The sequence below is a fragment of the Megalops cyprinoides genome, chromosome 6 (assembly GCF_013368585.1).
Source record: "Megalops cyprinoides isolate fMegCyp1 chromosome 6, fMegCyp1.pri, whole genome shotgun sequence".
Taxonomy (NCBI): domain Eukaryota; kingdom Metazoa; phylum Chordata; class Actinopteri; order Elopiformes; family Megalopidae; genus Megalops; species Megalops cyprinoides.
Window position 1 is genome coordinate 34,628,656 of NC_050588.1, and position 14,113 is coordinate 34,642,768.

The following is a 14,113-nucleotide window of genomic DNA, read 5'->3' on the forward strand; positions in this document are numbered from 1 at the left end:
GAAGTAATGACACACTGTGAGGGTAAAAAAGACACAAAGAGAGCAGAGCAGATAAAGAGGGAGAGAAATGAGGGGCATGTGGGTTGCAGCCTCAGAGATACTGTCAGACATTTGGAGACATGTTGCTACTCAGATCCTGGCTGGCTTCCCCTATTTCCATTACTGCTGGTCATTTAACAGCACAGGGCTCTGGACATGAATTAAAGGGTCTGGCATAGCATTACGCATCTGACAGCATCCATTTCTGTGGGAAATAGTCATTGCAGATTATTAGTGACTGGCACCGTCATAAAAAATACATTAAAGAAGAACCACTGGATTAAAGCTATAAAACTTGCTGGCATGAGAGTCTGTCCTCAGCGTTCGATTTAGCAATCTTTTCGGATGAGATGCTTTGATTGTTTTGGACTGCATGATTTCACAGAGGCTCTGTGCTGACATCCTAAGAGGACCGGACACTGATGTATATTTTACTGACCATTTTAGTCACGTCTCGCAAAGTGTATCACAACGCTTGCCACACTCAAGGGTCCTGGAGCTTCATCAACGAATAAATAGAAGCACGGTCAGTTCCCTTTTGTCTGTTTTTCGGTCCCATTTGTGACGTTCACAGTTAAGCAGGCTTTGCAGATTCAGCTGCTGCTCTTTGCTGTGGTTAGTGGATCCACATCAAGCGACTGGGATAGTTTTTTTAAATGTGTACGTGATCATTTGGGTGAAACCAAAGCGTGCTACAGCCCACAGGGACAGCAGTTGTTTACCAAGAGTTGATTTTGTTTTTATTTATTTATTTTGCAGAAGTGTAGCCTCTCCTTCTTCTACTTCTACAACTTGTTCTGGCTCTGATATGCATTTTAGCACTCAGCACTGATCACTTTGAACATAAAATCATTAAGCATCATATAATATGGTCCCAGTTAAATTTTTGGTAATGAGAGTTGCATAGTTTTTGCTATATTACTTTGAGAATATTTAATAACATAAACTGCGTTTTGGATATATTTTAAATGTATGTATTGCTAGCCCTTATGTATGCAATATTGTAATTACAATAGTGATAGCCACATAAAGTCAGCCTTTAATAACATCACAGATACCCCAAGAGGGGAAAAAACAATGTCACTGCTGTTACTGTTGCTACAAATCTGAATAAACACCAATAAAGTAATGAAGCTCATGTTTCCAGAATGATAACAGCTATACTAGGTAGAAATTATGATTACATTATGCAGCTATTGCCTAATTCTAGATCTCAAGTTCCATGAGACATTATAATCTCACATATATCAAGAAAATAACATAACATGCGATGTCACATTGAACACAGGAAGAAATTTATTTTTCAACCAAACCAAAGTTGAAAGTGATTGATCCCAGTGCTTCAGTTGCCTTGACCATTAGCACCTTGAGTACTCATTGAATAAATCACTGATTGCCTGTGCCAAAGAGAGAATAATGTGCAGATATTTCAATTAGAAATATATCCAGCCTATTCCGACCAACACTGAAAGAGATCAGCGATGCAATGATTTATTGACTAGACAGTATATGTATGATGGATATTTCAGGTCAAATGAGTTGTGATCAGAGCATGACTGTGTGGCTGTTAGATGCCAATCAGCAGTAAGGACTGTGGGATGATGGGATAGGGATGATGAGTGGGAGGTCTTGATGTGTTTATACTGTAAATATTGTACACAATCCAACACAATCCAAATACAAATGAGATAAGTATACCTTTCATTCACTGCTTATTCTTTCAAAAAATTTGAATTTATTTCATGTTAATCATATGCAGATAGTGACACCTGGGCCATATTCATCAAATGTCTCAGAGGAGGAAATTTCAGCAAAATTAATCCTAAGAATAAAAGCTATTTATCAAGATTCTTTAGACCTCAAAGTACTCCTACCCTGGCAGGTATTTAAGGAGTCCTCACAAGATGTCCTAACCTGTGCACACATTTCTTGGGAGAGCAAATGCACACATTTGACAACATTTTTGCACACATTTGACAACTTGGAGCTTTCAAAAGATACCAGTCAGGTGTAAGAAGAATGTCACAGCTTACTGTTTTAATAGTAAGTTAAAAGTGATTTATTTCTTCAGGATGAAAGTAATTTAAACTTTGTTTATTTGTGAATGGGAAAGGTTTTTATTTGGAAAAAACCAGTTGGGACCAACAGTTTCATAGCTCAAGCACCACAGTTAGCTGAACATCAAACATCTATGCAACAGTTGATGGGAATTGGGCAGTTGGACTTGGGGTTGAATTTCTCATGCTCCAAAAAATAATGCGGCAACAGCCCTCTAAAAAACAGCCATATAATAACAGCTTGTGCAATTCTGCACAATATCTGCAAACTGCTACATCACATTGGCATATGTGGGATTTCTAGTCTAATATCCTTGGTGAAAATCAGGAATCAGGCAAAATTAACCGTAACGAAAAAAATAAAATTATATAGTCTTGACATTTTATTGATGCAATTATTAAAAGAGACCATTTCAAATAATTATATCTGTTGCTTTCAAGTTGATTAAGAATGGAAACCATCTGTGCTCACTTGCTGGCGTGTATTCATGTTTATAAAATGTTTGATCAGATTCACAAATTTCAGAACTATGGCAATACTACTGCTTTTACTAGTTGCATTTATTGTAGAATGTATGGGATGAACTGTAATTTGAACTGCTCATTTGAGGGACTTCACATGACTTCACATAAAAATCAGCTGCAATCTACTTGTAATAAATGGTTTCATACCAAGCAGAAAGTAGGAGTAGGAAGTTGCATAAATAACTCCCATGGCCTATTCTAAGGTTACACTTCTTCACTCCTGAAAGTGCATTTAGCAGGACTTTTAGTAGTTCATGCATGGGGAATACAGACCCTGGTCAGATTTCTGAATACTCAGAAATATGTCAATGTTTGGAAATACTACATCATTTTGTGAAAAATAATGCAAGCAGAAGATACAGCTGAATGAAAGACAAGACGTTTCTGACAGGTTCGGAGTGATATGATCAAAGCCTGACTGCTCATCAAGCAAAACAAACAAAAAGAAGGCAGCCCCTCACTCGGATGGTAAACAGTGATGACAAACAGCATATCTGTGTTGAATATGCAGTGGGCTTTGGGCTCTTATGATGTCACCGCGGTTTCCATGACCCCGTATTTCCCATTAACCTTGGTATTGCCAAGCCACGGTCTCGCCAAATGCGAGGGGTTTTTGGGAAAGTACCCTCTGCGGTTCATGCGGAATTGCTCATACGGCAGGAAGAAATGATGTCATGGAGAAATGATACGGTCTCATCAAGGATCTTGGTGTCCCACAGATGGTTCCATCCCATATTCAAATACACTTTAGATGCGTGAACCCTCTCAAAATGACTGCTCTCCCACTCTGAGTAATTGATTCTAAAAAGGAATACAAAATATTTGAAAGATAGTGGGAGGAGGGCAATGGCATGCATAATGAAGGGCAAGGCATTTCAGGACTGGAGGGGATGGGGGGCAGGGGGATGGTGGGGTGGGGGGGGTGGGGGGTCTCCAACTCTTGCCCTATCGGCGCAGTGATTAAGTGATTTATGTGCAGATCTGTTTAATGGCATCTACACGGTGCGCTCAAACGGCTTCCAGCAGCATTCTGCACTCAGGGTGAGATAGTTCAATTACTGCGGAAGGAGCCGGAGGAGTCTGCCTCATCCGAGACACCAGACTGACAGCTATTTAAGAGGCAGCGTCGTAAAGGAGATTTGTGCTCATCGCTGCAGCAGCGGCAGTGTGATGGCACGCACACGGCAGGCCGCTGAACCAGGTCCGGGACCAAGATCACCAAGAAACGCTTTCCACCAAAATATCCACACATTATGGATCATTTAGTAAAGACATAAAAGCCTAGGTGTTTTCACTTGAAAAGTTATTTCTCCACTAGATTGACCGTGATTCATTTTTCACGGCTGCACATAAAAGAAAGAAAGAAAAAAAATGCTATGCTATAAAAGTCAATGGGCTGCACACTGAAACTTTGAACATAGTCCTGCAAGGATTTTGCAATAACATTTTTTCAGCCCCTTACAGAAATCTAAATCAATAGTGTTTTTTTCTCTTCTTTTCTGCAGACAGGAGCCAATGTAACTACTGTACCTTAAATATTTATTTCAGTTTTTTTTCTTTTTTTTCCTCCTCTGTGGGCTGAAATGAGAATAGCTGCTTACATTACACTTCTTTGCCAGATGTTTCTCTTAGAGAGAGAAGTCTTTGGGTGATGTCATTGACAAATCAGTTGTGTGTGTAGGTGGAGCAAGGCAGTGAAGAAAGCAGCAAGATGCTGCCATTGAATCCCATACTCTTCATTCATTTGTCCCTACAAGTTCAAATGTTGAATAACCTGTGGTTGAACCAATACAATACAATGCATAAGAAGCGAGTATCGAAAAATGTATACACTCAATAAAGAACACACGAAAGGTAACATTATTGTATGAATTTTGCAGGTTAACTTTACATTATTAGAGTGTAACATTAAGTTTGAATGATCACTTTTGTTTGAGTAGGATAAAACCTATGGATGGCCCAACTCACCTGCCTGCCAGTTACACAGTCAGTCAGCATTTTTCATGCTGTAGGAATCTCTCTAAAGGGATAACAGTAATGGACACCAATAAGGGATACCTAAGTAACACCTCCCCTTACCGGTGCCATTGCTGGTGCTCCCAGGGGCATTAACAGTGCATCTGCTGCTTTCTTCACATAACCTCATGTCAGAAGTCTTTTGATTCTTCAATTTGAAGACTATCAACCAGATCACAGTTTAAGAAACAAGCTGAATACAGCTGAGTGAAAAACTAAAATAATTTCTTTTAGCTTGTAAAACAATCCATTTTTCATTTGCAATAATAGCATTCATGGTAAATACTAAATTAGATTATTCACCAATTTAGACTACAAAACAAAAAAATTAGATACTTTTGCTTACTGCATAAATTTCATGACTAATTAACTTAATTCAATGCCACCACACTTACTGGGATTGCGAAAGTATTTATTCCAACAATTAAATTCAACTGTCATGCAGACATGTTTTTTTTTTTTTGCCATGGCAGCTTGATGGCCTAATTTTTAGGACAAACTTTATTTGCAAAGAGGCATCTCATCTCCTTACCTGCTACCTAGCAATATTTTTCTTATTCATCATTTTCTACCTTATTCATCATTTTTTTTCTACCAAAACATTGACCCACTTACCACTAATTAAGACATAAAACACATAGAAGGAGTCAGCAAGCAGCTAGTTGTACCACAGGCGGTACTGGATTTGTATGTGATAATGGACCAATGCTTTTTCCCTGATCTGATCCCAAATGAATCTGCTGGCTTCCACAGGAGGCAGACTGTGAGAGTGAGTGCTTGCATAAGACAGTGCTTGCAAACATAAGTGTGTTACTGTAGCATACCAAAATGCATTTATTTAGCTTATCACAAGATAATAAAACAAGAAAATTCACAACAAAAGTAAGTAGAGAAAATATAAATTCTGCAAAATATACAATTGTATATACAATGTGTTTTTCGCTATTCAGACAGTTCCTCAACAGTCTTAAATGTGATGCTGTTAAGCACTTGCTGCCTGATACAGAAATAGTCATGGTTCTTACATACTGTGCTCACATACTGTTTTATACATGTAGGTAATTATATATTATGTTGACCGAATCTGTTCATTACAACATAAAATTTGAGAAATTTAATTATTTAATTCTCATTTTTTTCTCATCAAATTATTAATGTCAGTTAACTACATCTCGCTCAGTGGGATATATGTTCTCATTAGCACTGGCACTAAAAAAAAAAAAAAAAACACATCACTTGACCCCTTAAGAAAAATGCACAAATAATTAAAATAGAAATTTTCAGAAGCATATGTGCCTATGGCCTGTGGAGTGTTTCTGAGTATGCATTCAATAAAACATTCCCTGAAAATATATACCTGTTACCCGAGCTTGAACCCTTAAGAAAGCAATTCTGCTACTTCTGCTGTTCAGTATGTGAGCAATTTTTTCATATGGTTGTTATACTACTTACAAATTATTGCAGAATTGTTCCGGCAGTAATCCAGTTGTATAGGTTGTTCACCAATCATTTTACAACAACAAAATACCACAAACACAACACTGGCTTCACTTTGGATGTACAGCATGTCAGTGTCAGTAAGTTTAAAATGCAGATCTGTATTCACAGTTGAAAGGTATGAAAAGTCCAGGCTTGATTAAAAGTACAGCAGGTTTGTGGTTAATCAGCAGTTTTGTAGTTTCCAATTTTTTTCAGTTTTTTTTATTTTTTTTTATTTATTTTTTTTTTTTGCAATTTCCTTATACAAAAATTTTCCCAAGGTAAAATCTGGTTATAAAAAAGGTTATTTGAGAGTGAAGAACCAACCCTGAGTAAAGGACCAATAACCCTGGACTCAATTTAAAAACTAAAATTCACATGTAGCACCGCATTCAAGCTTTAAAAGCATAAAGACCCTAACATGGACACAGGAGGTTGTAAGAAAAAGTTCTGTGGCAGGATTTACATCACCTTCATACATACCCTTTCTCATTTTGAAGATACAAGAAGCCACATTTTATGACTTCCTCCTTGCCTTAGCAAATGCCTTAGTGATATAACATATGACTTGGAAGAACTGGTTTGCAATATTTAGGCCATGAGCCTAATCCAGTTTTACAACTTTCTGATGGTCTGAACTACAAAACACATAGTGATAGTGCTTTTAAACATGTTGGCTTTTAGCAGAGTAACGATTTGCTAAGGTTTGGTTGCTGAGCCTTTAATTCAAAAATGTTGACTTGCAAAGTGAACAAATCAAGTATTGATTAGGCTGAGTGCTTTAACCTTTATGGGGGTGGGGGGAGAAGGGTAGGAATAATTTCACCCCTAATTTACATTGGGGAAACTATGAGGCCATGTTTGCCAAGTGGATTAATTTTGATAACTTTCAATTTGTTTTGCCTGTAAAACAAGTTCTCTAAAATGTCAGATGTGACAAACAAGCCCAAGTCTTAAATATTTCAGCACTATTTTGGTTGTGATGGTCAGACAGAGTGAAGAGAATGGTCTTATTAAATATTAATGGGCCTGCTTTTCTTACCAGCCACAAGAGCATGAACTCACAAACAGACTACTGAGGACATATTTTCATTATGTCAACATAACAAACATGCTAGGAAAGAGGAACAGATGTAGAATTGTCTAAAGTAACGTGTTTACACAAGGTAGCAAAGGCCATGTGCAGCAATATCATAAGAATCAAACCTATCCAGGATGATTTTATTCCTATAAGTGCCTGATTCATAAAAGCAGAATTACTAAAGGATGGATAAAATTGATATTATTTAAACATCATTTTTCCTTCTTATTTATTGGAAGAATGGCCTTGAATACTTGAAACATGGAAGGACACATACTTGAATGTCAAGTATTTTTAAACGATCCTTTATTAAGTAATATCATAATCTGCCTCAAGTTAATTATTTTTGAGTATCACCATGCAAATTGCTGGTGTACACCTGCAATTCTGTGACACAGTCCATATCCTAAACCACTAAAACCAAAAACCAAAAACCATCACAATTCAATCATAGACTTGTTGAGTCTGACAAATACTTTTTAATGCTTTTTCCCCCCCTTAATGTAACCCTGTTTTGGAATCGCCAGCTGCGTACTGGGGCTCGTCTCTCCACGACGACCTCCGCACTTGCGCAGGAGTTCTGTCAAAATGTAATGCTCTGATACACTCACATGCACCCAACAGCTCTTTCCTGCCTTGCAAGTCACACAGTGCATTGCAGCGGAGTGGGTGCTCAATGGAGGATGTGCGCTACTCCGATAATCACAGCTCGCTGGCACCTAAAGAAACCGCAGGCCGCCAGAGGGCAGAGGGGTAACCCCTGCTGACATGCCCACCCCCTACCCAGAGATGAATGAAGCCAATTTGTTTCACTGCTGTGAGCTCCAGGTCATTATCGACTGATGACACGACTGAGATTGATCTCAAGCCATACAGCTCAGACTGTGCTCAAGGAAAGCCCCTTAACCACTGAGCTACTCAGAAGCCCCATTTATATTTGTTTTCTGCCTCCTTCATTCTTCACAATGCTCTCCTTGTCGTTTTGAATCTTCCCAGCATAGAGCCATCACATTTTTTTTACTGTATTGATCAGAGGTGGACACCCCGGCTTCAGAAAGTAAAAGTCCTGCCACGTATTTGTTTCACCCATGCGCTACACCAGCTGAATTTAATTAGCAAAACTCTTCAGCCAGGTAGAGGAGCTAATTAATAAAATCACTTTGTTTAGTGAATGGCTAGAACAAATACATGGTAGGACTTTTACTTTCTGAAGCCGGGGTATCCACCTCTGGTATTGATTTGATTTATCTTAAGACTGTTGTAATCCATCACTCAATGCTTTTTGGTGTTTATGCATTAATAGTTATTTTTTTATGATTAACTATGGTAAGAAGGTGATATACTATGTAACAACACATCTTTAAAACAAGGACAATGTTATATAGTATGTACTGCATGCATTAACAGTATGCATCATAATATGTAACATTTTGAACCGTGTGTGATGCAAGCTTGCTCGCCTTTAGTGCATTGGTGCTGAATGCATCACTTCTATGTCGGTAATGTTTCCTGCATTTGAACACTTGTCTGTAAATTTCATCATCATCCCTCACTTTTATATCACTCTCCAATTTCAAGCAGGTCAAATCCCTGTGTTATTATCATATGGTAGTTCCAGTAAGTGAGATCTGCTTTTTAAAAGTTGATCATGATGGTCAGCAGTCCTATTTCTAATGCACAGTTACAACCATGTGAATCATGAATACTCTTGTCCCCACAGGCTAGTTGGGACATACACCTAGAAGCCAGAATTGATGGCATTTGCATGAATGCACCACTGTTAAATCCAAACTGCTAAACCTCCTTTTCTGATATATTACAACATAACACATATGTGACATATATTAATTGCCAATTAATGGACACATTTAGGAAAAATCAATAACTAAAATTCACGCGTTTCATTCACAACCAATAGAGTAATTAGGAATTGGAAGGAAAATCTATAAAGTGGAGATTCAGTGGTTTTGGTATCGACGAGCAGTGGGTCACCTCTACTGATAAGGTCAGGCTTCTTCACAGAGAGCGCTCACCTGTCCTGACTGCTTGGCACACCACCCCCGATCCTTCACTCTATCACTCATCCCCGCTGGCCTCTACTTGCTGGGGCTTGAAAGTGTCACCTCTTGATAACAGTCATCCCAGATCCCAGATCCACCCTGCTACAACACTTACCGCTGTACAGCTAAGGCCAGGATGGAGAGCACTGATCTACTTTTAGGGACATTGAAAAAGCCTAACTGAACTCTGATAAAAGACAGCGGCAATGCAACATATATCGATCATACTTCTCTCGTCTGTCTTGGAACAAGCACATGTTCATGTGCTACACGCTACACGCAGCTCAAGCATGGCCTGTGCACCGTTTTTTTTTTGTTCCCCCCTCAAAGCTTTGATTTCACGAACACTCTCCAGAAGATGTGATAGGAGCGGCTGGCTGTGCTGCTGTTGCCCACCCCAGCGACGTCCATTTTTCGTGTGGATTCATCTTAAACAATGCCACCTATTTGATAAGAAGCATCCAGTCCGTGGTCTGAGACTTTATTTCACAGGCCAGGGATGAAGAGAAAGGGCCTGGAGAGAAGAGAGGGGATAGAGAGAGTACGGGCGTGACGGAATGATAAGTGAAAATGAATATGCCGCAGGCTTGTTCATGATTACTTTTTTATTATTATTGCCCAGGATTTTCCACCGCAGTAATAAAACAGCGCAGTGATCATGCTCCGGCACTGAATAATGTCCAAAACCTGTTCCGATTACATCCGATATTTCATCAGCTCGGCAGCTTTCATATTTTTTTCCCCTCCTTTTTTCACACGGCATAACTACAGCACTACCTGCTACATTCTCCAGTCCTGAATACGGCACACTGCAGCACTCTCCACTGAATGCTAGCATTGTGTGCCATTTACTCAATTTTCTCTGTAGGTATAGTGGAAGGAATTATGATGTACAGACCAGAATTCCCGTTGCTACCTGCCAGTGTGTAATATGAAAATAGAAAGCAAAATAATAACAGACAATTTGCCGGTTCAGCCCAGCTTTAATTCAGACCGTTGAGCTTTTAAAACATCTGAAATGGAACTACTTTTCTACCTCCTTCATCTATTCAGTAACGCAGACAGTGCATTGGATCACGCTAGCACTATTTCAAGATGTATTTTTCGAGGATCTGCCTTCAACGTACATGTAATTTCATAACAACCTCCGCTCCTTGTAGTCAGCATATTAAGGTGATTGATAAAACGGTGAAATACGTCCAACATTCAATAAAATGTGTGCAGTAATGAATGTCACCATTATGGTTAAACATCAATCACTGGGGGAACAGCCCTTCAGAGTTCCATTGAAAATATGAGAATATTAAGTCAGCCACTGAGTCAACTGCTGCCCCAGCAGTACTGCCAGCTAGCATGAGGGACTCCTGATGGCCACCTGTCAGTCTCCCCGCCAGACGGCATTGACAGAGGTGGCGGTGACCTTATCATCGGGGCGCTAAACTGACTCCATTAGCAGTTGTTCTACAGCGGAGCAAATATGAACGGAAAACAAACGTGAAATGCTTGACTAAGCACTACTGTTATCTCATTAAGCCCGGCACTCTGTTCGATGTATAAAACATGAAGTGCACACTCATTTAATGTGTAATTTGAGTGAGAGGTGGGGGGGGGGGGGAGGAGAAGGGTGAGCTTGAACATTACCAATTCTCCCACTTTCCCTCCTGTTTCAATAAGCACTGCAGGCACCCCAGCCCTGTGCACCAACATGCTGAGGAAGCAGGAATTAATTCTGATCAGGATGTTCATTCTGAACGAGGGCTGCAGCAATCAGAGTCACCCGCCCCTAAACTGTTCCAATACACACACGCACACCTACACACGCCCACGCACACGCACACACCTATACACACCAACACACACACACACACACATACACGCACACACACACACGCCCACACACACCTACACACACCAACACACACACACATACACGCACACACCTACACGCCCACACATACACACACACACACCTACACATACCAACACACACACACACACATACACGCACACACCTAAACACACCAACACGCACACACACACACATACCTACACACACACACACACACCTACACACACCAACATGCCCATGCACACACACATACCTACACACACCAACACACACACAAACAAACCCACGCACACACACACCTACACACATGAACGTGCGCACGCACACACACATGCACACACACACCTACACACACCAACGCACACACACCAACGCGAGCATGCACACACACACACACACACTTATACACAACAACACACGTATGCTTACAAACACACACACACACACACACACACATACACGTGCACACATACACACATACTCACACTCACACACACACACACACACACACACACACACACACACACAAATACAAGCACACCCACACACATGCGCACACATGCACGCACACACAGACACACACAGATTTTAAATGTTCCCATTTGCCAATGCTTTAGTCTTAAAGACATTTCCCATTTGATCACATATCCCCAACTCCTGTAGATCCCATTCTTGATCATTTAAATCCATCCACAAATGACTCTTTCATATTTTTCAGATTGTGTATCAAGGAAAATTAAAACCCAGCCAAGCATGCATTTTTAGAGATGCCGAAAAATATGCAGTTTCAGTTGATGCAATAACTTTGGATCCACGAGTCAAATGTCTGAGGCATCTCATATGTTGTTTCAAATGTCTGAGTGTACTCTTTCATACAGTTTGCATAGTAAGGGTATTACAGCCCCACCTCCCCACCACACACCCAGTTGCTCTTACCAATAGGAGACAGCTCAGCCACGCTCCCGATGTAGGGTCCCTCCAGAAACTTGGGCTCACTGTCGTTAATATCCTGGACCTTGATGATAAATTCGGACTCGGGTTCGAGGGGGCGGTCAGTGAGGCGGTCCCTGGCCTGCGCCCGAAGAGTGTAATAAGTCTTCTCTTCCCTGTCCAGTCTCTCGGTGGCATGGATGTCCCCAGTGATCTCGTCAATGATGAAGATGGTGCCTGCCCCCTCTCCCGAGATGGTGTACTTAATGGAGCCATCTCCTTCGTCAGAGTCCGAGTGAATCTGTTGGCCAAAAAAAAAGAGCTGGTGAAGGAACACACCCACCGAACAACTAAAACATGCATTTTTTAGAAAAGAGAACTATATCAGCCTTGCAAATTGGAATAGCTATTCCAAATAAAATAAAAAAATGCGCATAGACTTGAGGTACTATCTTCGATAACTACATTATTAGGTATAAATTTGTTGTTTTATTCATTTCTGAGAAGACTTTTTCATTGAAATGACAGTTGTTTCTTTGTTGTGGAAAGGATATCATGTTGAGATTCACAAGCAGAAAGAATGTGTTTCTTTAAGCCTTTAAACAAAGAATACAAGTTGCAAGAACCAACAATTAATTTGCCAGCAATATATATAGAAACAAAGACATGAAAGCTTTTCATTTACAAGCTTGAGTAAAATCGAAAGCCATCTTCATTTTAGCTGCCTATGTAGAACAACAGCATTGATTTCACCACGAGTAAATCTCATGATAAATTAAACACTCATGTATGAGTCTTGTTTTTAATTGCTGAAATATGTCAACAAATACCAGTGGGTTTTCCTATCCCCTACCTCAACACAAATCCAGGTACTCTGGCTGATAATGCCAAATTTGACAACCTTGTTTTTAATTAGCCTTTCACTAATTCCTTGCCAGCCATATCATCATTGCCATGTAAAATGTCTCTTATCTCAGTTAAAAAAAAAAGACTTAATGGTTGGTAACAAATACATTCTTTATGAATCAGGTAAACTGTGTGATGATCCCTGTTAATTTTCAGGTAATCTGCAAAACAGTAATAGTTCTGGTGCATAATTTATGTCTTAAAGCCTGATTGAAGGCGAATGTGCTTGAAGCTGCTGTTAAGGGCAGTGCAGGCTGTAGGAAATTGTGCTGTAAATGTCACAGATTCTGTACTCCATCATGGGGAAAAGTCCTAGAGACTGACATAGAGCTGTGTTAGACATGCGCTCTTCTGATCCTCATCATATTTGGCATCATGCATTTTTATGAATGGTTATTAAAAGAACCGAAGATTTCCAAGGATCCCATGATCTAAAGTAGGTTGGTCTAATATCATTTGTTTTCCGTATGCTTGTGTTACTCCAACTATTATCAGTTGGTGCTTGTCGATGAGTACATGTAAAGGTACTTCATGAACTTATTATGCAAAGCGTGGAAGCCTTACCATGGTTAAAGCTAGTTTTTCAGAAGCTATACATTAACTCTTCCCATCTTACTTTATGTAGAAGGCCTCCAGCACTAGAACAACCTGACACTGCTAAACCAGACATGATTTGCAAGCTCCCATAGGGCAGTATATTCAATACCCTAGAAGGGGCCTCAAATACATAATTGAAATCATATCTGATACAATGGTAAATTAGGTATGAACAGAAAACAATAAACTAAAAACTATAAATCTTTCCAAGTCCTCTCCTATTCTGAGCATATACACTCTAACAACAAGCCACCTTGATTGCATTCCACACTTTTTCTGTGCTCTCCCTATGACAGATTATAATGTGGAGTTGGCTGAAGCCAAGACCTACTGCACAAACAGCAAAGGAATGAGAGATTAAAAAACTGTCTCCTGTGTTAATATTTTATAAACCCTTAATTAAATACAGGGTTATATCACCCTTGTGGGCATTTTCATTAACTATTTGTCGTAAAACAGGGGAATAATGCAAGCCCGGCTTCAATATTGCATTTTTTTTTTCCTTTTCATTTTGAATCTACCCCAAGTCAAATAAATGAAGACTCAGAAAATATACACTTTTGGGGTATCAATA

General features: G+C 39.7%; 1 protein-coding gene across 1 annotated transcript in view; it reads right to left on the reverse strand.

Annotated features, from left to right (window-relative positions):
• The window catches only part of LOC118778853 (cadherin-22-like), a 103,131-nt gene that overhangs the window by 76,628 nt on the left and 12,390 nt on the right, over positions 1-14,113 (reverse strand). The window contains exon 2 of the mRNA XM_036530615.1: positions 12,043-12,337. Coding sequence (XP_036386508.1) covers positions 12,043-12,337 — 295 coding nt within the window. The remainder of the gene's footprint in view (positions 1-12,042; positions 12,338-14,113) is intronic.